The 26,555-nt window shown below is 36.7% G+C and overlaps 6 protein-coding genes across 11 annotated transcripts; 1 reads left to right on the plus strand and 5 right to left on the minus strand.

The window, feature by feature from the left end:
* Positions 1 to 237: 237 nt before the first annotated feature.
* On the minus strand, positions 238 to 6,440 carry LOC122318875 (54S ribosomal protein L24, mitochondrial-like). 2 transcript variants are annotated; one of them, XM_043136590.1, is made up of 3 exons: positions 6,184 to 6,440; positions 2,160 to 2,445; positions 238 to 891 (listed from the first exon to the last, which is right to left on the minus strand). In XM_043136590.1, exons 2-3 carry the CDS (start codon positions 2,357 to 2,359, stop codon positions 426 to 428), a joined length of 666 nt encoding a protein of 221 aa, XP_042992524.1. In that variant the 5' UTR covers positions 2,360 to 2,445; positions 6,184 to 6,440; the 3' UTR covers positions 238 to 425. The 2 variants fall into 2 exon arrangements, with proteins under 2 accessions (XP_042992524.1, XP_042992523.1); XM_043136589.1 differs by having other exon boundaries at positions 2,160 to 2,388; positions 6,184 to 6,435.
* A 527-nt stretch (positions 6,441 to 6,967) lies between these two features.
* Positions 6,968 to 11,531, minus strand: LOC122274773 (pentatricopeptide repeat-containing protein At5g10690). The gene is made up of 12 exons (XM_043083803.1): positions 11,166 to 11,531; positions 10,888 to 11,070; positions 10,648 to 10,780; positions 10,415 to 10,512; positions 10,134 to 10,295; positions 9,964 to 10,029; positions 9,637 to 9,772; positions 9,065 to 9,297; positions 8,506 to 8,583; positions 8,130 to 8,198; positions 7,481 to 7,657; positions 6,968 to 7,257 (listed from the first exon to the last, which is right to left on the minus strand). The coding sequence occupies exons 1-12, from the start codon at positions 11,349 to 11,351 to the stop codon at positions 7,012 to 7,014; spliced, it is 1,767 nt and encodes a 588-aa protein (XP_042939737.1). The 5' UTR covers positions 11,352 to 11,531; the 3' UTR covers positions 6,968 to 7,011.
* Positions 11,532 to 11,826: 295 nt separating this feature from the next.
* Positions 11,827 to 12,581, plus strand: LOC122317944. Its single transcript, XM_043135030.1, has one exon. It carries the CDS (start codon positions 12,139 to 12,141, stop codon positions 12,337 to 12,339), a length of 201 nt encoding a protein of 66 aa, XP_042990964.1. The 5' UTR covers positions 11,827 to 12,138; the 3' UTR covers positions 12,340 to 12,581.
* Positions 12,582 to 12,918: 337 nt separating this feature from the next.
* On the minus strand, positions 12,919 to 14,633 carry LOC122317943 (putative peptidyl-tRNA hydrolase PTRHD1). Its single transcript, XM_043135029.1, has 2 exons — positions 13,944 to 14,633; positions 12,919 to 13,278 (listed from the first exon to the last, which is right to left on the minus strand). The coding sequence occupies exons 1-2, from the start codon at positions 14,316 to 14,318 to the stop codon at positions 13,096 to 13,098; spliced, it is 558 nt and encodes a 185-aa protein (XP_042990963.1). The 5' UTR covers positions 14,319 to 14,633; the 3' UTR covers positions 12,919 to 13,095.
* A 1,147-nt stretch (positions 14,634 to 15,780) lies between these two features.
* LOC122319087 lies at positions 15,781 to 17,438 on the minus strand. Its single transcript, XM_043136978.1, has 2 exons — positions 16,760 to 17,438; positions 15,781 to 16,458 (listed from the first exon to the last, which is right to left on the minus strand). The coding sequence occupies exons 1-2, from the start codon at positions 17,092 to 17,094 to the stop codon at positions 16,008 to 16,010; spliced, it is 786 nt and encodes a 261-aa protein (XP_042992912.1). The 5' UTR covers positions 17,095 to 17,438; the 3' UTR covers positions 15,781 to 16,007.
* Positions 17,439 to 21,567: 4,129 nt separating this feature from the next.
* LOC122318741 (exocyst complex component EXO70A1-like) lies at positions 21,568 to 26,517 on the minus strand. Of its 5 annotated transcripts, XM_043136329.1 has the most exons (3): positions 23,700 to 26,517; positions 22,164 to 22,942; positions 21,568 to 22,076 (listed from the first exon to the last, which is right to left on the minus strand). In XM_043136329.1, exon 1 carries the CDS (start codon positions 25,969 to 25,971, stop codon positions 23,935 to 23,937), a length of 2,037 nt encoding a protein of 678 aa, XP_042992263.1. In that variant the 5' UTR covers positions 25,972 to 26,517; the 3' UTR covers positions 21,568 to 22,076; positions 22,164 to 22,942; positions 23,700 to 23,934. The 5 variants fall into 5 exon arrangements, with proteins under 5 accessions (XP_042992263.1, XP_042992267.1, XP_042992265.1 ...); XM_043136333.1 differs by having other exon boundaries at positions 21,568 to 22,942; positions 23,977 to 26,517; XM_043136331.1 differs by having other exon boundaries at positions 21,568 to 22,942; positions 23,726 to 26,517.
* Between the last annotated feature and the right edge of the window lie 38 nt (positions 26,518 to 26,555).

The raw sequence follows: 26,555 nt of genomic DNA on the forward strand, positions 1-26,555 counted from the left end.
TGTTCGGTGCCCATTATAATGTTAAAAGCATCCCAAACATGAGACGATTATAAATAGAATGCTATGAAAAGAATCAAAATGTATGAAAGCCATACAACAGAATGGTTAAATATTCATGAGAAGTCAATCAAGCAATACTTTTCTGTCACTATTTTTATTCTGTTCGCTACTGAACGAACCATCATCAGGATTGCATGAAAAACTCGAGCACTGATCAGCTGAAAGCAGCGTGCAAAATAACTTCAAAACACATATCCATCTTTGTTAATTTCCATCTGAAAATGATATATGGTTTTGGGCCTTTGGCCTCTCAGTCCTCATACTGCTTGCTTTACTTCCAAAAAAACATTATGGAGAAACAAATTTTGAAAGAGACATTAACCAACAAATGTGGGAACAACATTCGAAGATGCTGAAGCCCAAACTTAAGTGTTTGCAACCAACTGCTCAGGAAAATCGTGGTGCGAGCTTCTATCCCCAGTTCTTGCAGCATCCCCATCAGTCAGTTGGCCTTCCACTTGTCCTCCCTCAATCTCCCTGTGTTTGTCCGACAAACCGTACATCTGTCTTCTTGCTTCCCTACGAGCTGCCCTCTCGGATAGTTTCAGATCTTTAAAACCCTGTTCGAACTTTTCTTCATCCTCGGGTGAGAAGAAGACAACTTCCATTTTCCCAAGCTCTTCGTACAGCTTCTCAATCTTAGCTTTCCAGTAAAGGCCAATTTCTGTGTCCATCTTGTGGTAAGGAGTTTTCAGCAGGTACTCGTCAATCCCACCTGCCTTGTCTATGCAGCGGAGGGCGTGTGTGGTGACTTTAACTCGAATATGGCGGTCTAAAATGTAACTGAAGAGCCGCTTCTCCTGGACATTCGGCTTCCAAGTTCTCCTTGACCTATCAACACAGTTTCAGAAGTTCTGAATATATGGTTCTTCTAAATTGATAAACAACAACAGAAATTAAAAATTCCAAGACAGAACAAGCATGAGACTCCATGTATGTTGCAAAATAATGGAGCCAGCAATAAAAACAGTGAACATGTAGCTCATGGACGCAGTAGCTAATACCTCCATCAATCAACTTGCTACTACCATTGAGAATTGCATGCAGTTTACAGTAGGGAATTAGAACATGCTCAAACTTGTAGCTACATATCAGGAATCATTTGATGTAGATCTGGTTATATAAAGAAAAGGCTAAAGTTTGGATTCGGTAAGCATTTTTTTTTTTTTTTTGATGTCGGGGAACCTCTCCAAGGCAAGGCCCTTTGGACCCACCCCTGCAGAATAAACCCCGGTCCCGTGCACCGCACCCTCGGAAGTTTCCCTACACGGAACTGGTTAAATCGCTGGCTTTTCACCAGGGGGTGTGGCCCCAAAGGATTGTTTGCACCCATGAGGTGTTGAACCTTGGACCTTGAAGGGAATGATACCCCAAGACCAAGGCCTTCACCACTTGGGCCAACCCCTTGGGGTTCGGTAAGCATATCATCTCATCTCATCATTACAACTTTTCCAAATTCCCACACAAAATATAATAAACAATACAACTTTTTCAAATCTCAAATCAATAATAATATTAAAAAATAATATTCTAACAATATTTTATTCAACTTTCATCTTTCATCTAAAACCATTTTATCTCATCTCTGAATTCAAACCAGCATGAAAAACAAACTTGGAAAAAGAAAACGTACTCATCATTGTTAACAACCAACAAGCACAGCACGCAATTCCCAGCTAAAATAAAACCCTCAGAGCTGCATTCTTTTTAATTAACAATTCTTCCCAAAAACAAGCCATTAAATCGAGTCAACAAGTACATGAGCATCACACAAGCAAAGCATTAAAAAAGGCGGAATCCAAAAAGAGAAAGCTTAGTCAAAATTCCACAGATGAATCCCATTACCCGCATCACAAAATTCAGAACCAACACATCTCTATATGCATTACCACAAAATTCAATATTTGAAATTCAAATAAAGGAATTCTAGAAACGAATGATAGCGCAAGAACATTCACAAAAATAAAGACCCACTCACGGAAACAGATCAAATACCAAAACCTCTCTAATCCTGCCGAAAATAATATACAATCAATAGAATTGAAACAAAAAGGGGTTCATTTGAAGAAACAATAGAGAGAGAAGAGAAGGGTACAGACTTGTTGCCGCCATCTTCACTGACGCGATTGCCGAACTGGATGTGGCGGCCAGCGTAAAGGCCACGCTTGGCTCGGCCCATCACCACCTTGCTGTCTGGTATGCACTTCTTCAACGACTCCTTCAGACCCGGTGCCAAGTTCTTCTCCCCTCCCACATTCTTAAGCACTTTCTTCATCATCTCCTTCCCTCTGAACGCCATCTCTCTTTTCTTTCACTTTATCTTCTTGTCTGAGCTCGTTGGGTGGGAAAGAAAGGTTTGACAGAGAAAATGGATACAAGAAGAGCCTATTAGAGTATTGGTATTGGCTTCATCAAAGCCATCTTTAAAATTTGATAAAAAGTACAAATTTTCCATAAATCCAAACCTTCTTATCTATAATCCCACATTGGATTAGCCATTGGATTCATCAAAATAATAATATAATATTATTTTTTTAATAAAAATGTTTTTAATTTTTTTTTCATATTTTGCAATTACACTAACCGTATGTACATTAATAATTTAATTTGATACTTAAATTATTGTTAATAGCCAATATTGTTACCAGATTAATAGCCAAAAGGCATCAATACCTTGAGAGAAAATTAACCAGACCATCAATATATATTTCTTAATATAGCCAACATTCAGATTAAATATTGCAGGTAAAAATGACCATTTTGAAACCCAAACTAGTAGTCTGCTGCATATCTCCATAATCTTAGACTCAATGTAGAAATATAATGAGCTAATAAATAACCTTTCCAACATTTAGATTATGTACAAACATAAACACAAATGTTATTGAAGTAGCTACAGCAGAATATCTTATTGATGAACATTCAGCCCATAAGATCCCAAACGGGGACATTTACAGCGGGGCAAGAATATCTAAGTGTTTATCTGCGACAAGATATGCTGAAGAATGGCATCAGGGAGAGAGTCCATTCTCTGAGAACAGAAATCAAACAGGCAGAATGCTTGGATCTGAGGGTAGTTTATATTATGCTATTCATTAATATAAGAATACCGAGATAATGTGAAACGAAAAAAGAAATTAACTTCAGACGTGTTGATGTTGGGAACTCAACAGAGTAAAATCTTCACTTAAACTGAGCCTCATACCACTATATGCACTAGTTATAGTGGCAATTTAATCCTGTCAAAGACAATTTTTAAAAAACAAGGCTCTAAATCACATTTCATTTCTTTTCACTTCTTCCATATTCTTGGCCATATTCTTGGCAACCAAACGGATCAAATGTAAGTGCCGTGAGACTACAAGGGTTACAATCGAATGCTAGATATCTATTAAAAAGTATCCAGTTCTGCACGACACACGCGAGTAAAATTGAAAAGAAGAAAAAAACAACCTAGCGAAATACTCGTTAAAAACAATCGAATGCTAGATATATAATGAAAATACTCGTTAAAAACAAATTCAAGGTGCCTAAAAGCCTGAAATCTTTGGCATGAGACGAACCTGAAATCTGAGTTGAGGTCCCGCGAACCTGAGAGGAGACCAACCTAGCGAAAAGCCTCACTCTGATTCTGCGTGAAGAATCATAGGGAGGAAGAAGCGGTGCAGAGCTTGAAAACGAGAGAAAGAGAGAAAGGGGGAGAGAAAACACGCGGGATGCCTTCGGAGAAGAAGCTCGTGCGAAATTTTGATGAAACAATGCGGATGCTTTACTGAATTTGTACAAAAACGGAGCTCGATTTGCTGCACATCACGGTGCTTTCTTGGTTTAGTTTTCGAAGGAGGCTAAAGGTTTGGCTGGGGTTTGGGCTTGTCTTTCCAATAACAAACGATACGGTTAGTTAAGTTAGTGCCTCAAGTGTGCCATGCCAGCAGTTATCCAACCTTAGAGCATTCGACATTGCGAAGTCTAAAATTTAATTAGAATTTTACTTTTTAGCTCTAAAATGGACTTTTAGATAGATTAGTCCACATTGAACTAACTATCTTAAAGTTTAAATAATAATAAAATATTAAATATTTTAATAATATTTTTTTATATTTTACAAATACACTTCATATATTAATTAATAAATTTATTAAATAAATTATTATTTAACTATTTAACTACAAACTATTATAAAAATACTATTTTTATAATTGACTTAATTAGTCAATAAATATAAACAGAGAGTTTTGAATATCACTTGAAAACATCATTATTAAAGTCAGCCCTTACACACATAAATAAGGAAATAAAGAATAAAAAGAGTAAAATAAAGATAATACAAGGTGACAGAAATAAATGTGTGTGTGTGAGAGAGAGAGAGAGAGGTTGCTTTTGGTTGAAAATCTGAAAGCTGTAGATAAATACATTTGCATATGTGTTGAACTGCTTGACCAGTGCATCAATTTAATTGAGAATGCTTGATGTTGAAGAGTTGAATAGATTTTGAAGAAATCATGACTGCAAACTCCATTCAGCTCTTTATTTTTGGTTGATAATGATAGAAACCTAATTATAGTACTTGAAAAATCACGAGGGGATCTGAGAATCTATGTGAGTTTAGTTCTACAGGTAACTGAACAACCATCCATGCTTTAAGGAGGAGAATTAAGGCCATACCAGGTAGAGGGGCTTCAGTGGATGCTCTCCTTGTTTAATAACAACTTAAATGGAATTTTAGCTGATGAGATGGGATTGGGGAAGACAATACAAACTATTTCACTGATAGCATATCTCATGGAGTACAAGGGTGTGACTGGGCCTCACTTGATAGTGGCTCCGAAGGCTGTATTACCAAATTGGATCTATGAATTCTCAATGTGGGCTCCTAGGTATGCAGGAAGCATTTTTTTAAACTGTCAATGTGAGCACGTGTATTGGAAAATCTGGTCATATTATGAGGTGGTCTAAAATGTGCTTATTGGAAAATCCAGTCAATTAGCTAAATCAAAGGAAGTCCTAATCTATTATATGTATTGTATCAGATAATTATTTTAGTCTGTGGAGCTAAATCAAAAGAAGTACTAATCTTTCCCACAGTTCCATCACATGATAGCAAAATTTTCAGGGATCATACTTTAATAATTACTTGAACTTCCAAGGGGATTCTGTGGCGTTTTCTTGAAGGTAATATCATAAGATCTTGAGGGTGTGAATCTGTGCATTTGAGAGGTATTAAGAACACCAGAAGTTTGTTATTTAAGGAAGAAAGAAAACATTGGAAGTTTGATATGCAACTACATCATGTATATATCTTTGGTAGATATATAAATTTGCATAAAAATGGATTTCCAATGTTGCCTCACAACTACATCATGTACATCCTTCTTTGTTTGGGTGCATAAGATCTGTCAATAGTTTGGAATGAATGTTCTTCAGGCTTATAATATCACCCCAAAACTTAGTATTGTAGTTAGTGGTTAATACTAAATGTATTAATTCCCTTCTTCTAGTATGTATTTTAAGTAAGATACTAATGCATTCCTAGCCTTCAATTCCTCTATACCTTTCAATACTACTAAAAAAAATGAAGTTAAAAGTAAAAACAAGAAAGGAAATTACCAAAAGTTTCAAATGTTGAATCGGGCAGATCCTGATCTAAAGAAAGAGCTACGGTGTTCATTTGGAAAATCACTTAAGTTAGCACACTAGCTACAACTGAGACAAACAATATGCCAAAACAAATATTGAATCAGTTATCAGGTTTACAAAAAAAAAAACCTGTCCAGTTTCCCAATAGACAAATAATATGCCAAAACAATAGTAGACTATCCAGAACACCATGAAGAAAAAATAATAGACAAACAATAGTAATGTTTGTGGAGTCCATACAATTACAGAGAAACTAAGGCAATACACTAACCAAGTTTTCCCGAAATATCATTGTTACTTTCAGACTTGCACTAGCAATGTCCCAAGGTAACAGAGAAGGAACATCACACTAGCGAATGCTAGCAATAGCAGTACGTGATTGCTGCCATTATAAACCATACCCAAAAACAGAAGAGGGATGCAACATGACGGACAGAACATCTTCAACAGAGAAGAGGAAGAGAAGAGCGAGGAAGAGAGGCTTACTTTCGAGAGGTCGGAGACGACGGGTCTGCTGGAGAAGGCGACCGGTGGAGAAGTTAGGGGTTGTGGGCTGAAGAAGAGGGACGGGTAAAGAAGAAGGAAAAAGAAACCAAGTCTGATTTTGGGGAATAAACGAGAAACCGAGAGAAAGAGAAAGGAACGAGTAGTTGAAAAATCATAAAATATTAATTGGTCTTTGTACAGGACCTCGCAAGACTTGGAGAGCTTCTAAGAATAACTGTAGCATTTATCTCAAACTTTTCATCTTTGCCTAATGCTATTGCAGACGGTTTAACCCAGATTTCTATCTATTTTACACTTGCATTGTGACATGCATTCTCTCTCCTTCTATATATTTGTTTAAAACTTTATAAATATATAAAAAAAATTTATAAATTGATATAATTTTATAAAATTTATTAAATCTAATTGATAATAAAAATAATTTTACAATCTAATCTATTATATCAATTTCTAAAATTTATTTTTATATAATTTATTTATAATATTTTTTTGTACTTTTTAAAAAGATTTATATATAATTACTTTTACATCTCTCACAGGCATCCCTCATAATTCACTTTATTTTCGCTTGAATTTTTTATTGATCATTTCCCGGTTCTGTTTGTTTTCGTGAACAAGACCTCTTGGGACTATAATTTCTTTGGTGAATACACTCGTAAATTTCTGGTTTTTCTGATATATATATATAAATATATATATATATAACTCAGTTTATTTTTATCTACCGTATAAATAAATAAATAAATATAAAAGGAAAAAGAACTCTCTACAATCGACGTAATTGATTAAAACAAAATGGAATTTACATTAATATCTACAGACTGAAAGTTGTTGCCCAGGCAATTCTGATACAGAAGTGACGAGCCTAAACAAATGTTCCACTGTAAAAACTCCAAGAGCCCTCAAACTTGTGCTGTATAAGTCACTATATTTTACCACCACCACCATTTTGAACCTCTTTTCCAAAATCAGATCAACCACTTGACCGATGGACGTCGAGCTTGTTACGCTGGGAGCTGGACTTCTCATCATTGTTGCGAGTGGGGCATCCAACTGGACGAGAACAACACATTTACATTAGGTTTCTATTTCACTATGCATTATTTCTCATACTCATATAGGAGATGGAAACACTCTTAGTTAACTAGAGATCACATCTTCATTATTTCATTTACAGGTTTAGTTAATTAATTACGAGTGAGATAGGTTCTCAACTGCAGGTCAGATATAAAAGCAGCTTAAGAATGGCTAGCTAGCCTGAGAAATACAAGCAAACCTCATTGCAATCTTCACGGTGCAATATTCCGATACAGCTGCCCCAGTCATCGATAATAGGAACAACCGGATCTCTGAAGAACCGCATGACCACTTTTTTTAAGGAGACGGTGCCTAGTAGTGGCTGAGCTGATTCAAAAGGAATCATGATACTGTCAACTGGTTCATCTGGTGATACCTAAAGGGATGCAGTGAAGTTACACAACATGAAAGAAAATTTTGCGGAGTAGGAAGGAAGAGTTATTCTATGTATAAGCCGATATGTAGGACACACCCTTCACAACACTTACACGCAAGATTTCGTTTACAATAGATGATTTTAAAACACAAATCAAGTCATGCCAAGTCAACTATGTGGAGGGTGTATCTTCTACGCCGGCTTGCAAATAGAATTTTTCTAGAAATGAAAAACTAAGGCATACCATGAAGCTAGTCAAGCACTAGCTTAAAAATTGTGAAACATGGGGAAACTAGGATTTGCACCCAATATTCAGATTGCTCAATTAATAAGGTCTCAATGCCAAAAGTGGTAAGAGTGGTAAAAGCAACTCTACATTTATTACATCTAAAATAGCAACCGTAGTCATTAAAAGTTATTAGGACCTCTACACCTTTCACAAAATTGTGAACCAGAGAGACAAGTTATAAACCTGAGGCAGTAGGTGAGGACTAAACATCGATTTTGTAAATCCAAACAAGGCTTCTATCCGCAGGGCAACCTGCATTACAGAGGTACAGTCAGGATGGCTAAAAACGTAACCCCAAAAACAGCATTAGTAACATTTCAGGAGCAAAACAAAAGATTTTAAATTAAATAAATAAATAAAAATCCAGAAAAGTGCCTAGCTTATCAACTACCACAACAACAGGTCAAAGAATAATGAGGTGCAAACTAGAAAACATATCCAAGAAGGCAATTGAAAGTGAATTCGAGAGGTCATGCCAAACGATTGAGCTATGCAGTCTTAAGCTTACCCTATTTTTTGGCCTAATATTCAATCATGAAAAGTAAAAGAGTTAACATACCAAGCCTCCCCGACTTGTCCATGAAACTCCCTTCCATCTCTTGACAATATTTTTAAGATTTTCAATAGCCACCTCAACCTGGGGAAGAAAAAACCCATTAAAAGGCAGATACAAAAATGAAAAAGTTCAAATTTTATACTTACACATGCCAATAGCCAAGATTACAATTAACAGTAAAGGAAGCAAGAGTTACAAATGCCGATTCCAAAAAAATAAGGGCATGGAAGTGTTTTTGCAAAAGCTCTTAGTTTCCACATTTCCTAATCCATAATTTTTCTTTTGTTTTATTCTTCCCTTTGTCATCAATCCTGAGTTCATATTGAACACCACCTCTGTTGTAACAATTAATAAGAACAATGCAATTCAGAGACAGTAGGTGAAACTTATGCTAGTTGGTTGAGGCAACATGCATAGCAAATACCCTTTTGTCTATCATTCACATAACGAGCTCCCAGGCTACAACCTCACTAATGCAAATCTAAGTTCAATAGGCAATAACTACTTTGCATCAAACACCATCAAGAAAAACCTAAGTAATTGTTTCTGGCAGATCTAATACCTGACCATCATTTAAAGCTGCCTCCATGAGAAGATTATCAGCTTCTTCTAGAATCGTTAGGGAGATGGTTCCAGCAGTATCTGGCCACATGCGCTTATGCAGAGTTTTGACCATATCATAATCTCCTCTACCAGCAAAAGTACGCATCAAGGAAAGATAGAGATGGGGCTTTGGTCGCAAGTCTGGGTTCCCACCAGCATGCTTTAGTATTTCTCCAAATGTACAGAGAGCATCTAAACATCACAGACAGTAAGTGAACACTTGATTTGTAGAACAACACTACATATTTTTAGTTTTCAATACGTTAAAATAGAATCTGGTATCTTCCTTGCAATGTATTAAGTGGAAACAAGGAGAATAATAAATTTTCATCAACAAGATTTAGATGAAAATGTTGTTGCTACTGTATAAATTACATCTGCGCCACTTTTCTGAATTTTAAGTCATGTTAGCATGATGAACAACTGCAAAGATCCCAACTAGGATCGCTACCATATACAATCCAAATCTAGTTTCGTTGTGCAGCCTAGTCTTATTATGGAATTCTGAAGGAAAATTCAAATGCAGCATACCCTTAGTCGCACCACAATTTAGAAATGCATCAACTATTGCTGTGTATGCTGTTCGATCTATATACAAATCATGACATGATTTCATTTCCAACACAATCTTCTGAACTGAGAGCAGATCCTTGCAATGCGCAAAACCCTACCAAAGAAAGAAGGATGAAAGGTTTGTTCAGAACTTGAATTAACAAGATAAATATACAGGGCGAAGATACAGATTCTTTGCATCCATCCTTGCACAAGCTATAACATGATAATGTTTAGATACTGTACATTATTAGTACTTTTTTTTTTTTTGGATAATTGTTAACACTGTGCGAGGGAACAACTGACCTTGAGTAATATTGTATAAGTGACAACATCAGGGAAAAGGCCATGGCCATATTTCTGTGCTTTGTCCTGACCAGGAAAAAGTGTAATTTTAGTAATCTAGGCAATTCTCTTCAGCTGTTAAAGAACAATTTGCAGGCTCTAAACTGGCCTTCTAGATACATGCTTGCGACCTTCATTTCCTTGAACACATGCTTTGCTGCATCCAACTTTTCACTCTTGACACAAGCAAAGATTAGCGTATTATAGGTGAGCTTATCGGGCCTTAATCCTAAACGCAGTATTTCTTTATACACGGTTATCGCAGCCTGTGGAAGGCCTGTGTTTATATATCCCTGAAAGTTTCAGAGAGAAAATGGTTTGAGCAACATAATGGCACTTTAAAATTAGATAATTTGCATCTCGAAAACATGAACGTATCAATTAATGTCTTACAGACAGGTAAGCGCAGAACCTTCATTAACAAGTTGTATACTGAGACTGAAGGGCTGCCGCCTTCACGGAGCAAAAAACCATATCGTGCAAGAAGACCATTAGCACGGCGTAGATCTCCTGCACTACAGTAATCCAAGTGAGGTATATCAGTGAGCATGATGTCATCATGGAGCAGGAGTTTGCAGCTTGATTGGAAACACAAGTAATCAAAAGCTAACTATGAATTTGGTAAATAATTTGGAATACACTGACCAGCTTCAATCAAGGCATTTAGCAGCCCGTAGATAATTGGTGCTGATAGCTTTGGACAACCCACAGCAGAATCTTGCTCCACGGACTCAAGTAATTGAAATGCTTCGTCGGTTCTTCGAGCCAAGCCCAAGCCCTTCACCATTAGATTTTTGAGAGGGGGAGGGGAGCACAAACCGCGCTTAAAAAGAGATACTTACAATGTCTGCTTACATAAATTCTTAGCCCAGAAAACTAAAGTACCTTCAAAAGTGTAGCGTATGTAACAGTGTCAACTCCACAATTGTCTGACTTTGACATTTCATCGAAAATCTGAAGAGCCGAATCAACGTCACCGCAATGAACACAGGCCTCCAGGACAGCGTTCATCACGATCGTGTTCAGCTTCCCATACCGTCTTTTTGCAGCCTTAATCTCCTCAAATATCTGCAAAACTCGGAAAGAAATAAATACAACGGGATTTCAGAATTTCGTTTTGAATGTAGGGGGTGGGGAAGATATAAAGATGAAAACAGAAAGACCTGGTGAAGCTGTCTTCGGCGAGTGAGATAGACGATGCGGGAAGTGAGGGGCTTGAGATTGGGTTTGTGGGGAGAGACTTTCCCATGTAAACGACGCCTAGCGGGAACAGAGGAACACAGAGTGGAAGAGAGAGTAGGTATTGTCGTCCGTACGTGAGAGGACAAGCAGGCGGGGATCTGATGCATTGTTGGTGGTAGTAAATGGCGGAGGACTTACCCATCAACCATAGACGAGACCCCAGAGAGAGAGAGAGAGAGAGAGAATGCTGTGGATAATGTGAGAAACGGAATGGAAGCTTGCAGAATTGCAGGGAAACTAATGGCGGGTAATATTGGTGGCGTGCGAGCATTAGGCTGGGAGGGCTCCAGTATGGGAAGGAACTCGGCCCTGCAATCCACATTTGGGCCTGGCCGAGCCGAAATTGTTTTCCGTGTAATAAAAGGCCCAAATGACTCTAAACCCCTCATTTTAAAATTAAAATTAAACTGCATTAATTATAATAAAAAAATATTTATATATTTGAAATTTGTATATATCATTATTACTACTTAAAAATATCAATTTTGAATCTCAAAGTGGCTAATATTGATGTAACAAAATATTTATTATTGATTATAAATCAACGGTTTATATTAAAAATATTTACTACTGAATTTAATAAGCAACGGTTGTATTCAAAAAAATTCACTCAATAAAGTATCTTATGAATCCTTAAATATCTCTATTCGTTACAAATTAATTAAGATCCTCTAAATTCACTCAAGCATTACTTCATGAATTGTGTCAAATCAACCGTTATAGCCTTCAAATCCACATATTTATAGTGTTAATATTTTACCTTATTTAGCGGATTGAAATTAAAGTGATGAATTGTTGATCCTTGTCAATAAATAAACAATGTTGTTCTTCGCCAGAAGACGGATAGAGACAAATTTTTAGAGAGGAAAGAAGACAGGCAGAGAGAAGAAAAGAATGTGTCTGGTGTTCGTGTGTGACGAGGACGAGAGAGTAGTGTCGACGCAGCCAGCACCAGGGGCGTGTCCATACTGTGGAGGGATGATACAAACTATGGACGTACATACCCAGTGGAGGTTCTGCTTCCTGCCTCTCTACTCCAGAAACAAGCGCAAGTACTACTGCACCATCTGCGCCAGACGTTTGGTGGTTCTCTAACTTACAGCTGATCGAAACCTCTACTTAATTTCTGTGTGTTTTATACCATATTTTAACGTATCATGTCAGAGATCGAGAAATAGAACACAAGGCCGTAAATTCCTTTGTTTCTCTTTATTTGCCGTTTACTATTTATGTTATGGATGAACGCAAAAAGCATCATATTGAAATCTGAATCATCATAGTGAGCCAGGAATGATTCGTTACTTCATTCCGGTCTGTTGTGCAAATTAAGGCATGAATAAGACGTATTCGCAATAGGCATTAAAGTGCATTGATGACTTTCTGACCCTACTTTTAAGATTGTTAAACCTGTCTTGAGCAAGGATGTTTTTATTCAAGTGAGTTGTCGATGTGTCAATGGATCTCTTCGGTTCATTTGATCAAGAGCCTATCTCAGAGTACTCAGATCGGTTTTCCAGGACCTTGGTCAACAGTGGCTTACTTGCTCTGCTAGAATGTCTGTTTTCTAGGACAGATGGCAAATTTCTTCGTTTTACATCCTAAGAAATAGCTTTAGAAGAAATGAGTTGATCGTTAGAAATGGAGAGAGAGCACTTGCCGAGAGAAGAAATAAGATGGACTGAAAATGAAAGATATTATTGCAGTGTGTCTAATTCATACATATGAGAGGTGTTTATACACGACTTGAGCTGTAAGTGCTCTAGTAACAAACTAACCAAGGAAATTCAATTAGGAAATTCCTCGCGAACCCACATAAAACAAAATGGGTTGGTGAAAAAATTTAGGGTTACATCACTTGCAGAGTTTCAACTTCATGAAAAATGAAGAAACTGCAGATTTGGGGTATGGCTTCGTAGCAAGGCATGTTGGGATGTTTTCAGGTTGTTCTATCCACAGTTTGTGAGTGATGCCACCAGCCGTGAGCTTTTCTGACAAGTTCAAGATCTGAGGTTCGCCCTTCACCTCGAGAGTAACCTGCATTATTTTCCAAAAAGGCAGCACACTCACTCAACACCTATACTTCCAATCACTTCCATCATCCAACAAATTGGCCAACAATGAATTACAAGTAGGCCTATTAACGGCATTGTCAGGAATTCAAGTGGATTACGAAAACATCCATGAACGGCAAAATCCAGGTTGAAGAAACTATTGAGATCAGAACTGGACTTGACATGAATGAGGGACAAAACAATATCATAGAAACATTTAGATAAGCATCACAGCCCGGCCTCAGATGTTATATGTCGGAAGCTTACGAGGTACAATCATAAAGTTGTTCATAATAGACCTAACGCAATCCTACGACTACAAATCATTGTTAGGCAAATGCCCATCCCAAGTGCAATCAAGATCGTTCCCTGAGACATGGGTCCTGTCGATGCCAAGCTGAAAATTTGTTCCAAGTTTTACAAGACTAATACATCAGAACCTTAAAAGTACCAGACATATTCTACAACACTACAAAAGTTGTAAGGCGTGTTCATTCGAATCAAAATATTGATCCTTCGGTTACTTCCTCTTACTCTCTTCCTAGAGCCAAGTTTTCAAGTGAACAAAGCAAAGTAGTTCTATGTGGGCTCAAGTCATTGAAGTTTCAGTGCCAAGAATAAACTAATAAATAGGAGAAGGCTACTCACCTTATGCATAGAATCAATATTTTGGGAACTACAATACTCGATGGTGTGAGGATCGTCTTTGTGGGACCAAATCGCACACACGGAGGCATGGCAGCCCTGTGTCACCACGCTCCCGAGCGGCCACGTGTCGATTAGGTCTCGCCGGAGTACCACGTACTGAACCATGACGTCGGAGTTCTCCATCTTCGCGCCACCTTCATCCTCGGAAGGCAGTGATTGCGATCCTGCGGGTTGACTCATAGAGTTCAGATGCTGAGGACAGACACGGCGGGGAGGAGAAAGGTAAGATCTAATTCTAGGTCCTGGGATAGGGATGCGAGCTTTGGAGGAAGTAAGAGAAAAACGAAACGGCGGCGAGAAGAGAAGAGATGCCATGACAGATCAGATCAGCTAGGCTCAGCTATTGGGCTTTTGACTCGATGTGCGCTCCATTAAAGTGATAAAAACAGAAATATTGATGTAACCGGCCCATTTATTACGGTCTGGTTTTCCACAGCCATGTAGTTGGGGCCCTTCGAGTTCGGTAAGAAATAGGTCAGGTCTCCTGTCTACTCCGTCTTATCCTCTCCTCCAATAATACACTGTTTTCGGGAAATAAAATTAAAAACCTTTGACCACTGCTAAAACCTAGTCATTTGATTAAATTGACTTGATTAAATATTGATAAGAGGTGAGAGGTAAATAGTAATAAAATAATTGATAAATATTATATTTTAATGATTAAAGAAATATTTTTTTAATAATATTATAAATTAAAAAAATATATTTAAAATTATAAAAAATATATATAAAAAAACTAAATGAAATGAAAATTTTAAAATGAGATAAAGATCTATTTGTAAATAGTAATAAAATATTTGAATTAATATATTTTATAATATTTTGAAAAATAAGATAAATAAATAAATAAAAATATTATAAAATTAAAAATTATTTTATTATTACTTTTAACTTATTTTTTATTATTTTATATTACTATTTAATATTTTTTTTATTACTATTTACTGAATATATAAAATCATTTTATTACTTAAACGCAACCTAAATCTCACATGGTCACCCCGTCTTCTTACGAATCTGTCCAGGTCTCTTTTAATACTTGTCCGACGAATAACGGCGTTGATATCACACACCTAATTCCTAACTACAGTTAATTTTTGATCTATTGTTCTATTATCTTCCTCCTTTTGTCCTTTATATTTATTTATAAATTTAAAAAAAAAATTATATATACCACCCTATCATTTTAATCTCATCATTATATAAAATGTAATACATTTATTATTATTAAATAATCTTTTATTAGATTATAAATATACCAATCTTCCGTAATCACGTTACATCCTCCATAACGTATGAAAAATTTTTATTTCATTAAATTTTTTATGCTAGACTAAAGATGGAAATCATCTTTTATTTTTTTATTTATTTTAGAGGAGATAGAATGAGATAAATTAATATAAAAATTAAAAATTAAATTATTTATTTTATTTTTATATTTAAATTTAAAAAAGTGAAAATTTTTATTTTATTATATATAAAAATTTAAAAAAATTATAATAATTAAAATGAGATAAGAAAGTTTTTAACAAGACCTAATCATCCTTAAAAAACGGTTTATGACAGAGAGCCACGGACGAAATGTTTCTTCCAAAAGAGAAACAACACAACAAAAGCAGGGCCACCGTTCCTAGAACGAAGAGCAAGTGCCAACAAGTATTAAAATGGCTGTGTTAACAATGCCGGACCACCATCCCACCTACTACAAACCCGATTTTGTTCAGAGTGGTTTCTGTACAATAAAAAATAAAAATCTAGTCAGCCTGCAACAGCTAGATAAGATAAGATCATAATCCATATCTGCTCACTGAACCCAAAAAACAAAAAACAAAAAAATCCTGCGATCAATGGAAAAAGATCTCAAGTCTCGACAAACCGAATCGGATAATACATCATATTACGATTTTTTTTTATGACTTTTTGAGTAAGAGGCAACTGGCATCCATTCATCACAGCTAAAGAGAGACAGAGAAATTTTGATTAAAAAAAAAAAAAAAAACTAAGTTAATCGTCATCTTGTTCATCATGTTCTTGCAGATCTGAGAGAGAGAAACAACTACTTGACTTGAAATTCAAGATCTTCCTATCAATATAAGTTTTAGGTACTCTCTCCTGATGTCTTAAATGATGTTGTTCTTGTTCCTTTTTATCTGATGACGACGATGACCACGATGATGAAGGCGAGGACGACGACGATGGGTATTCTTGCGGCCGTTGAAGATGTTCACCATCTTCATCTTCATTTTCCTCTTCGTTCAGAACCAGTAGAGGCATAGATTTAGGGTTAGAGGAGCTGTAGAAGGAAGATTTCCTGGAGGACCATTTGGCGGCCACCAAAACTCTCCTCCTCTTGTTAAATGGGTTTTCAGACTTCTTCAGATCCTTTAGTGCGTTCACTTCCGATAGATTCGCAAACGACTTCGATTTCCCCGTAAAATGGTTCGATAATCCCCTCCTGTATATACCAACACCAAACACAACTGCTGCTGGTAACAGATTCTTTATTGGTGGGTATTAAATTAAAAGACATGAAAGATAATAGATATAAAATGAGATTCCCTTTCTTTTATCATTTAAATTAAAAGACATGAAAGATCATAGATATAAAATGAGATTCCCTTTCTTTTATCATTTCAAGGGATCAAACAAATATTCCATGAAGAATGCACGGATGAGTTCTAAATAAAAACCAAAATAACCACCAATTAATTATTTCGCAGAAAAGACATCAATTCAGGAGGAGCAGAAAAAATTACTTGATGGGAAGAGTGTCTTCCATTGAACCCAAGGAGCCCAATCCTGCTGCCTTGAAATTGCTCAGAATCTCCTTTGAAGAAACGCAGTCGTCCTCTTCGTCTTCGCTATCGTCCGGCGCTCCGATCGAGGACGAACTCTCCGAAGATTCTTCGTTTGCCTCCCGACCTTTCCCCCGCCCGCCGATACCGAATACCAGCCCGGCGCCATCGCCGGTCCCGATGCCGTCCTCCAGGAACAGACAAGAAGACACGCTCCGCTGATCGGCAGCGCTCGGGATGGCGCTGCTCCGGTCCCTAACGTCGATGCCGAAGGTTGGACCCACAATAACCTCCATTTTAATTTCCGGATGGTCCCGATCGAGAACTTCCGTCGCCGTTTTTATTTCTTTTTTCCTCCGGTGTTACCGTTTCCGCCTCGGACTTCACCTCCCTCTGAGCTCCCTGAACACGGGGCTATTTGTCATCAATCGACGGCCACTCTGGTTGGTAAAAGACAGAGAGAGCCAAAGGGTGGTTGGGAGCGTGGGATAAGATAAGAGTCGTGTTGGGTGCAGGTCAAGCGTTTGTTAAAAAGACGAACATGGATAAGGATCAGCTGGTTGGTCTCTCGCTGTCCATTCTAGAGAGAGAGAGTGCACGTGGGTGCGCTCCTTTTGGATAGAGATCACAAAAGAAAAAATGGTTTGAGAAAAACTGATATCAATAAATTATTTATATATAGAAAAATAGAACGAGAGAGAGAAACAAAGTACGTGGCGGTCGGAAATATTGAATGGAAATTATGGATATTCCAAGGCAGCAACTAGCAATAGAGGGTAAAGAGAGAAAATGCTGCTAACGCGCAGCGGCAGGGTATGACGTGGCAAGGATAAGGACCAGAGACAAGACCAAACTTATCCCGTTTCCTTATTTTAGATCAGACCAAGGAAGGACACGGAGAGCTCAAAAACAGGTCCTGGTCCCCCTTAAAAATAAGCATGTTTCACTTGCAATTTCCTACTTTTAGTACATCTCTCTCTCTCTCTCTCTCTCTCTCTCTCTCTCTCTCTCTCTCCCCCCCCCCCCCCCCCCCCCCCCCCTTTTTCTCTCTCCCTCCCCCTTTTCCCTTACTCTGCACGATTCACGGCATAGACGCCATGTTTGTAAACACACTCTGAACTGAAATAAATGAATGTTGTCTCGTTTATGGTTCATATTCATCGATTCATCGAATGTACGGGTGTGTATCAAACGATGTAGATGAACATCACCTATCCATATAAAACGACCCGTTTGAGATTAGCCGGAGATTCAGCCATTTGTAGTATGATTAACGAGTTTAACAGATTGGTTGACACACCGTTTTAATGGATGAGATCGTGCATTTGAGGATATTCAATAAAAATATGTCCGAAAAATACCTTATATTGTTGAGATATGAAGTATAAAATTAAAAAAAAAATTATATTTACAGTCATAAACTGTACAGGTGTTGTTTAATTTTTTTAAAAAAATAAATAAATATAAAATATAATTTTTTAATGATAAATTTTATTCTTTTTAAAAATGATTACGTGAAAATGTTAACACGCTCAACGATTATATCTAACGTTACTGATAAATTAAAGAATACGTTACATGTATCATGAGTGCAAGTTGGTTTTTGATCTGCACAAATATTGAGGGTAGCTTCTAAAGTTCTTATCAACTAACGATCTAGAACATTTGATTACATATCAACTGGGCTTCAAAATTAATTTAAGATAATTTATGCAGTCAAACTAATTCTAACCTGAATCCAACCAAAGTCCAAACTCAATGGCAAACAAATTAGTCCAAATTTTGTAGGAATCTATTTTAGGTTCCCTTTACATCAAAACTCATCAAGGGATGGGATTTCTCAAAAAAATATCCATGCAAGATTTTTATTTTTCGGAAAAAAGTATGAGAAATGATATTTACAGTCGTGATTGTGCAAACAGCGTGCAATCACTTTAAAAAAAATGAATTAATACGGGATCCACATAAAAAAAAACTAACTTTTTAATCGTAGACCCCACTCTTTTTCAAAGCGATTGCGCGGCATTTACAATTCTACGACTGTATGTAATATTGCTCAAAAGGTATACCTGGCACCTTTACAAGCTATAGAAATCTTATGCTTTGTATATTAAACTATTACAATTGACATATTGGACTGTTAACTAACTGTTTGATTTTAGTGATATCTCAAATTTTAATGTTTAATAATATTAAAAAAATAATAAGAGTTTTAAATATATTATAGAGTAATAAATATGTAGTAGGAGATAATAAACCTATCATTATCCGTGATTTTATGGGCACCATTTGATGATTGGATCTTAAATAAATGTGCAAAGCATTACCATTTTATAACATGTTGATGCCATTTATCAATTTTAATAACTTAAGATATAATAATAATAATAATAATAATAATAAGAACAAAAGCTTCTTCGAAGTTTCTTTCTATCATGGAAAGACTTGATCTCCATCCAGAACATTATGAAAGAATGATAACAAATATATGTAAAATATTCAATTTGATTAATAAAGAACTATTTTAGTATTTTTAACGAAATCGTTAATTGTTTTGTTTGTGTGTTTTTCTTTTTTAGTTCAAGACCCGATAAGCCTTCATTTTATAGCTCAAACAATCCTTTTGACAGATCAGCACCCACCATAAAATTCTAAAATGGCACAACTCGAATATTTATGCTTAACGTGTCAGCGATTTATAAATATATATATTGAAAAATAATAATATATTTCATATTATTTTAGAGTAGGAAACCATGAGTTGCACACTTACACCACCAAGACAATCAAATGCCAGTTGCCATGTTGCCGTGTTTCTTGATTGCGGTGGACTTTGGCTTATTGGCAGACAGATATTCCAACGAGATTAGATGCAGGGTATGGATATTATAAATAAAAAGGTAAACAATCCCGATAAAATAACTTAATGGAGAAAATTAGGTCAAAGTATGCTGATTGTAGTGCATACATCCAATGGCCACTTTATTAAGATATATTGTAAATAATAATAAAAAAATAGATAAAAATAATAATTATAAAATATTAAATAATAATAATAAATAGGTAAAAAATAATAATAAAGTAATAAATATTAGTTAAATATGTTAAAAAGTATTAAGAATATCTCAACACCCGCTTACCCCCGCTTACCCCGTCTTGCCAACATGTCTTATCTCTTTAAAGTAATTTGCATTTCATTTTATTAATGGTATTTTACAAATACATAAAAAGGGATTATGAAATGAGATTAGATGAGATTAATTTCGTTTGTATTTTTAGATAAGATGAATTGAGAGAAAAGTTGAAAATTAAATTAAATAGTATTAAAATATTTTTTTAATATTATTTTTATTTTAAAATTTTAAAAAATTAAATTATTTATTTTATTTTATGTGGTAATTTGAAAAGACTATACTGTTTAGATAAAATGAAAAGATAAGATAAAATCAGAATAGTTGTAAAAGTAAATATATCCCGAAAGTATTTACGAAGAAGATTCACTCAATCTTAAATTAAAGAACAAGGAAGAAGTAGATTAATTCGGGGCACTTTGCCATGGATATAGATCATATGAACTTAAAGTGGGCAGCTGGATAATGATGAATTCCTCTGCAGATTTCAATAAAAGTTTGCTTAAAATTTCATGCCAGGAGGAAAGGCGACACAAACTTCATGGCATTGTCGGGGATCCCTAACTTGTTTGAAAATAGAGGGAGGGATTCTTCTTCATAGTGCTTAGCAAAAGGATAAGATCAACAAGACACGTCAAAAGTTTGTCAGTCGAAAATTCTTTAATTTCAACGTTATTCTCCATTTACGCTGAGCAATTTGCGTGAATGCCGGTCCTTATGAACCTCGTTTGCTGTCATTTAAAGGCGTGCAAAATTACGAAGTAATATCTCGCTCCTTGTTCCTCCCTTCCTCTCTCCATATATAGAGTCTTGGCATCATCTAGATCTTGGAAAATATGATGCAGAAGAATCTGAATATTTGAGAATTTTATGGGAGCTCGGACGTTATTTTGGTCGAATACTATGATGTTTCAGAAAAACGTACAGTATTGTAATAATAATTAGAAACGATGTAGAAAATAACGAATCCTACTTGGTTCTCTCCGTTGTTCAATTTACTTTTATTTTCATGAGTTTTTATATAGTCTTAAAACGTTTGTAGCAAGAAATAACACATTCAACTTGGGTCTCTTTATTCTTTGATTTACTTTTATTTTCATGTGTATTTTTAGATAGTCTTGAAGTGACTATAGGGATCCTTCTTACAATTTTTCTTTAATAAATGTTTTAACTATAAAGAATTTTATAAAAATAAACTAACAAGTTAACGTAATTTAATGTGATATATTAGATTATAAAATTATTTTTATTTATATTTTTTTATAAATAAATAAGATTTATTAATAAAAATAAGTATAATCTATATGCACCAAAGTATATTATTTAGAAAAATTTTACTCGTTATTTTTATATCACAGATAATTTTTTATTTTTTTATTATTATTTTTTAACAAGTATGTGTGGTGAAGAGATGAATCATGATGAGCAAAATAGCTCAATTAATTTAGCAAGAATAAGATTAAAAAAAGTTTTATAAAATAAAAATGTATATAGTGTGTAGTATCTTAAATAATGAATAACAAAACTCTATTATTTATATTTCATGGAATGTCGGGGTTTTTTTTTTTTTTTTTTTTTTTTTTTTAAGGTTATAATTTATTAATCCTTTTGGGCCGTAGATGTATTGAACACAAGATAGGAATTAAAACACATTTAACATGCTGATAGCTTGGTATGTGTACAAATATTCAAAGAATTGAGGCGGGGGGCCCTTCATGTTACAGGAAAACAGAGTCGCAGTGAAAGCGAAAAGTTAAAGCCGAATACATCTTCCCAGATCTTCAGCAACGGGTTAGCTAGGTTGCATCCCCTCGTTCCCATGGATGGAAAGATCATCCCTCCCTTCCCCAATACGTTGCAATATTATTGGATGCCTTTCTAATTCCCATTCCCATTTAACTTGTCTTTTTGCAATTCGATTTTATAAGGTATATTTTATATTTAAGATTCTCTAGGATTAATAATATAAGATATTATATCATTATCGCCTAGCACTGAAAAAAATTACCTCTCCGGTACCGGTAAAATCGTTTGAAATCATAAGACCAACGCACAATACGCACCCAAAGCTGGATATGGCAAGTTTGGCGGTTGCCCAGATGCATTTGGGTCGAGTTGCCTGTTTCTTGGACATCCGAAATGCTTCTCTAAAAGACATTGTTATCGTCACGAAAATAATATTATACAGAACCTACTTGATAAGCAAAAAGTCAAAAAAACCAAAATCTGTATACCTCGACTATATTTTCTCGCCGGATAAATGTCCATTGGATGGGTTCACCTTCTATTCAAGTTTCCCAAGAGACAGAGTACTTTCAACTTTGTTACATCATAGCCGCCCAAACACCAGAGACCAAGCTTTTTTTTTTTTTTTTTTTTTGTTGGGTCTATCTTACACCCAATTGAAAGGTAAGCCCACTTGCAACGACTTGCCATTGGCGAAGAAAGGTCAAGCTTGTATACAAAAGAAAAGTCTTCAGGAGCAGAAGCAATTCTTGACAATATGTGGCCGAAATAAAAATAGAGTATGGTTCTCAAATCCCCTAATAATTTGCTTTTTCTGTGTGGAATAGCACGACCACATTCATGAATGAGAACAGATGGGGGAGTCGGATAAGGAACCGAACCCCCAAGATGGCAGTAAGTTTATCCAACCAACCAACTTAATAACCATATGCCTCCCAATGTGAGGCCTATGTGTCGGCTTTCCCTGGATGACAAGTCAAACGTTAGTTTTGTCGAAAGGGTCGCTCCTCCCGAGTCAAAAAATGTAGGTATTGCCTCGTGCCACGGCATCAGGAACGATCCAGAATTTCCAACATGGAAAGCATCAGCACCATCGTCATCAACGAACGTTACACGAGAATCATCGAGAGCGCCAAATTGCACAACCACCGCCAGATGGAACGACAAGATAGGTGCATTTGTGGAGGTGTGGGGGGTTGGTGTGGAGGTGGATTTGGGGAAGGAAATAACAGACGTCAACAAGGAGAAACATCAGTTAAATCCAACTCTGCAACCAGAAAGCAAATAGTTTCAGGGAGAAGCAAAGATATTAAGAAAAAAAAAACAGAGATAGTTGTAACATCAGCAGCATGATATTTAGTGACTGTTATGACCCTTATTTTATTTTGAACTTTTTAAGAGCTAATTATGGATGCTACATAAATATATTACATGAATATTACAGTACAACCCATGGATCAAGAGTTGAAAAGGTCAAAAGTGAGAGAAACCTCAACGCTGTCATAGCTAATACCATCTCATGCATTGTCAAAAATGGAGTTGGGGAGAGAAGAATGAATGAGTTTTAATTCGATTATTACATTTACAGTGCATGTGTTTATACAGGTGTTGAGTTATGGCACTTTGCAAACAAATTCTACCAACTAATTACGGCTGACTAAGAAAACTAATTGAAACTAACACCAAAAGAATCAGTTAACAAAAATTACATTTGTTAATACTCTTTGATATGCATCCAACCCCACAAAAGAAGAAAAAGAAAGAAAGAAGGAAAAGGATATAAGACACGAACATATCATCGTCAGTAATGTTTCACCAAGATCATGGCTTATCATACGTAAGTTCTCCACGAGAACAGGCACCCGGTAAAATTGACAACATGCATTTCCTTAAGGTCCCTACATCATGTACAACCTAATTCCAAAATAATTGATGACTAAAGAATTCGATCACAGCTACACCTCAACGAAAATAGTAAAAAAAAAGAAAAAGAAGAAGCTATGGCTTAAAGTATATCTACTGACCTTACCATCAGGACTGTATAACTTACTCGGACTCTATGAGATCTCATGGGTTTTCAGAACCCTTTGGGCATGGGAGACAGCCCTCGATTCCTCATCATGGTCAGACAAATTACAAAATTTCCACCAAAGGGAGAACATTAAGGAAATGAATGGGCAGTTTCTGTGCATTAGTTCTATCGCTCTAGGTAATGCAATGTACTAAATTAACCACGACGGATTGAAGTGAACCAGGCTATCACATAACCGATGAGGCAGTACGATGAAGATCATCTCTTACTCCATTGTTGAATTTCTCGCTTGGCTGTCTGCCTTTGAAACTGCCATATCTCCTGGGCTTTGGCTGAAAAAGAGACATTAGCATTTTCTCCAAATTCTGTACTGTGTACTTTGCATACTTGCTGGAACTTGCATCTTGCTCCACCAAGGGTCCATAATTCTGCATGTAGCTACGGTAAACTGGAACAACCGCCTGCACAATGACTTGGCATGTCCTCTCCCTCAGATCTTTCTCCAACACAACCAAATTAGATTGCTTTTTGTACATGTCATCAAAAGCTTCATTGAAGGCTTTCAATCTTTTCTTGACAAGATCACGGGCGGTGGCATGCCCGCCTGAGAACAAAAGCAGACCTTCCCTGCTTAAGTGATTGGGAAGCTTTCCCCAGCTGTCTCTCAAGAAGACTGCGGCATAATAGTCCTTGTACTGTTCATGTTCTTTTAACCAAGAATCGCCTAAGAGATCCCCAACCCGGGTTCCCTTCAGGTGCTTGTACAAATGCCAATGATTGTTCATAGCAAAAAAGTTGGATAGGTTGATATCCTCGTAAACATTCATCCATGTCTCCAAGTTCAGCTCAATGGCTTTGATTATGTTCAAAACCTCACTAACAAGGAGCTTCTCTTGAAATTTCTCACGCTTCCAACTCCGATGAATGACTAGAACTTGGATTAGGATTGACTTGTAGTCATCCCCAAGCAGTTTATTACAGTAATCGATAATGATGATTACCAATCTTGGAACACTCCCATCTGGAGGAGGCGGGGTATGTTTCTGTAGCTCAACCTGACACAGAAGCTCGGAGAACATCTCTGCTGCCCCATCAATTACACTCCTAATGAGATCCCTTGTGAAGTTTTGGATTTCAACACATGCTGCTCCTCCAAACAACCGGTTAAAATCCAGCCTCAATTTGTTCAAAGATGAAAATATATCCAATAATCTCAAAAGCTTATTGGGGTCTTTCCTACTTTCTGTAACAGTCTTCCCAAATTGAAGAAAGGCGAGAATACCAGCCTGAGCAACTATCTTTGCAAAGCAATCCAACCACACATCCAATCTCATCCTCTCAAAAACATCAATACAAAGCTTATACTCCGCCTCAAACAAATGCTTCACTGCAAACTCCAAATGCATGCCCCACCTTGCGACATACCCATCCATGCTTTGCACATCATTGAACTCGGATACTGAAACTTCAAGGTAATCCAAATCAAGAGCTCGTAAGCTCTCTCTAACATTCAAACTACGAACTTCAACATAGATTGATATGCACTTCTCGAGTCTATTATTTGCAATTAATCTCCCAAGAATTGCTTGCAACTTCTGAATAACAGATACAGGTAAAGGTGATGGTGCAATGCACGCTTGCTCACCAAGAGACGATGAAGACATTGGAAGTGGCACACTGTGTTCAGTCAAGAGCCTCTGGAACTCGTTTTCCAACTTATTCAATGCGGCATCTAACAGCCCGCCGTCAAGGAGTGTCCTCCCCCCATCATCCTGCAATTCTCTAAGATTCTTCAAGGAGTTTTTCAAATTGGAAAGGTATAGATCATCGGCGAGTCCATTATCCTCCAAATACTCTACTATATCCACCAGCCACTGAATTGCCAGTCCACTATTGTCCCCAAGAAACTTCAATGCCTCCTGTAGGCGTTTCAACACCGACAAGTAGCCCGGGAGATCATTCTTGGGGTCAGATAACAAGGACTTTTCGAGACCATGAACAGCATCAAAAACCTTGAGCACCGCCGCGGCAGGGCTTACCGCACGATTAACGTGGCCACCGACAGCAACAAGGACGTCCTTTCCGGCTCGAATGGGCCGGACGGCAGCTCTCAATGCAGGTAATCTTTGGTTAATCTCTTCTAATCTAGGCCCAGCTCTGTCTAAAGCTAACCCTATCGCCTTCGACTTTTCTAAGCTTAGTTTCAATGATTTGGTAGCACATATCAAACAATGGATTGTATTGTCATTCAAAGACTCCGCCATTTGAATACAAAACCCCAAAACCCTAAGAAATCAGAGGTTTCGACCTCTAAATCTTATGGAATAGACAAAATCGAGTAGCTTCGAAAGACATTACCTATAATCAGCAGCTGGTTTTTGCAATGGTTAATCTATGATTAATCTCTCGGGAATTCATCAAACAAGTGTTCCAAAAAAGAACAAATCTGCAAACGTTCTTCACCAAATCATAACCATGCACCATGAAGTGGCGCGGAAATGTTATTTATGTAACCGAATCGGCAACTATTCTTCTTCTTCTTAAGGTGGAAAGTGCGAGATAGATAGAGGGACTCGCCTGGAAATGGAGACTGTGAGATGGGGATTTCGGAGTGCGAGTGGAAGCGGAGAGAGTTGAGCTGGGAAGAAGTCAAAGTGAGAGCTTGGGTTCCGAATCGGAATTATCGAAACCTCGAGAGAGAAACAGTACTGACAAAATGAGATGAGCGACTTGGAACGAAACCTCTCTACCCGCAACTTTCTTCTTCTTGACAGTTCTTGTTTTAATTCTTTAATCCGTTTTGTCCGACCTGTACCAGCCAATGTGCATGAGCACGACAAAATTAATA

Source organism: Carya illinoinensis, chromosome 8 (assembly GCF_018687715.1).
Source record: "Carya illinoinensis cultivar Pawnee chromosome 8, C.illinoinensisPawnee_v1, whole genome shotgun sequence".
Taxonomy (NCBI): Eukaryota; Viridiplantae; Streptophyta; class Magnoliopsida; order Fagales; family Juglandaceae; genus Carya; species Carya illinoinensis.

What these genes read in the sequence shown, in the direction of transcription:
- LOC122318875 (XM_043136590.1), bottom strand. Translation starts at nt 2,359, where the DNA reads ATGGCGTTCAGAGGGAAGGAGATGATGAAGAAAGTGCTTAAGAATGTG. An exon ending in AGTGAAGATGGCGGCAACAA is followed by an intron (nt 892 to 2,159) that starts GTCTGTACCCTT and finishes CTGTGTTGATAG; the next exon opens with GTCAAGGAGAACTTGGAAGC.
- LOC122274773 (XM_043083803.1), bottom strand. Translation starts at nt 11,351, where the DNA reads ATGCATCAGATCCCCGCCTGCTTGTCCTCTCACGTACGGACGACAATA. An exon ending in AAATGCCTTGATTGAAGCTG is followed by an intron (nt 10,513 to 10,647) that starts GTCAGTGTATTC and finishes ACTGTAGTGCAG; the next exon opens with GAGATCTACGCCGTGCTAAT. An exon ending in TATACAACTTGTTAATGAAG is followed by an intron (nt 10,296 to 10,414) that starts GTTCTGCGCTTA and finishes TGAAACTTTCAG; the next exon opens with GGATATATAAACACAGGCCT.
- LOC122317944 (XM_043135030.1), top strand. Translation starts at nt 12,139, where the DNA reads ATGTGTCTGGTGTTCGTGTGTGACGAGGACGAGAGAGTAGTGTCGACG.
- LOC122317943 (XM_043135029.1), bottom strand. Translation starts at nt 14,318, where the DNA reads ATGGCATCTCTTCTCTTCTCGCCGCCGTTTCGTTTTTCTCTTACTTCC. An exon ending in ATATTGATTCTATGCATAAG is followed by an intron (nt 13,279 to 13,943) that starts GTGAGTAGCCTT and finishes AAAATAATGCAG; the next exon opens with GTTACTCTCGAGGTGAAGGG.
- LOC122319087 (XM_043136978.1), bottom strand. Translation starts at nt 17,094, where the DNA reads ATGGAGGTTATTGTGGGTCCAACCTTCGGCATCGACGTTAGGGACCGG. An exon ending in GAAGACACTCTTCCCATCAA is followed by an intron (nt 16,459 to 16,759) that starts GTAATTTTTTCT and finishes TGGTATATACAG; the next exon opens with GAGGGGATTATCGAACCATT.
- LOC122318741 (XM_043136331.1), bottom strand. Translation starts at nt 25,971, where the DNA reads ATGGCGGAGTCTTTGAATGACAATACAATCCATTGTTTGATATGTGCT.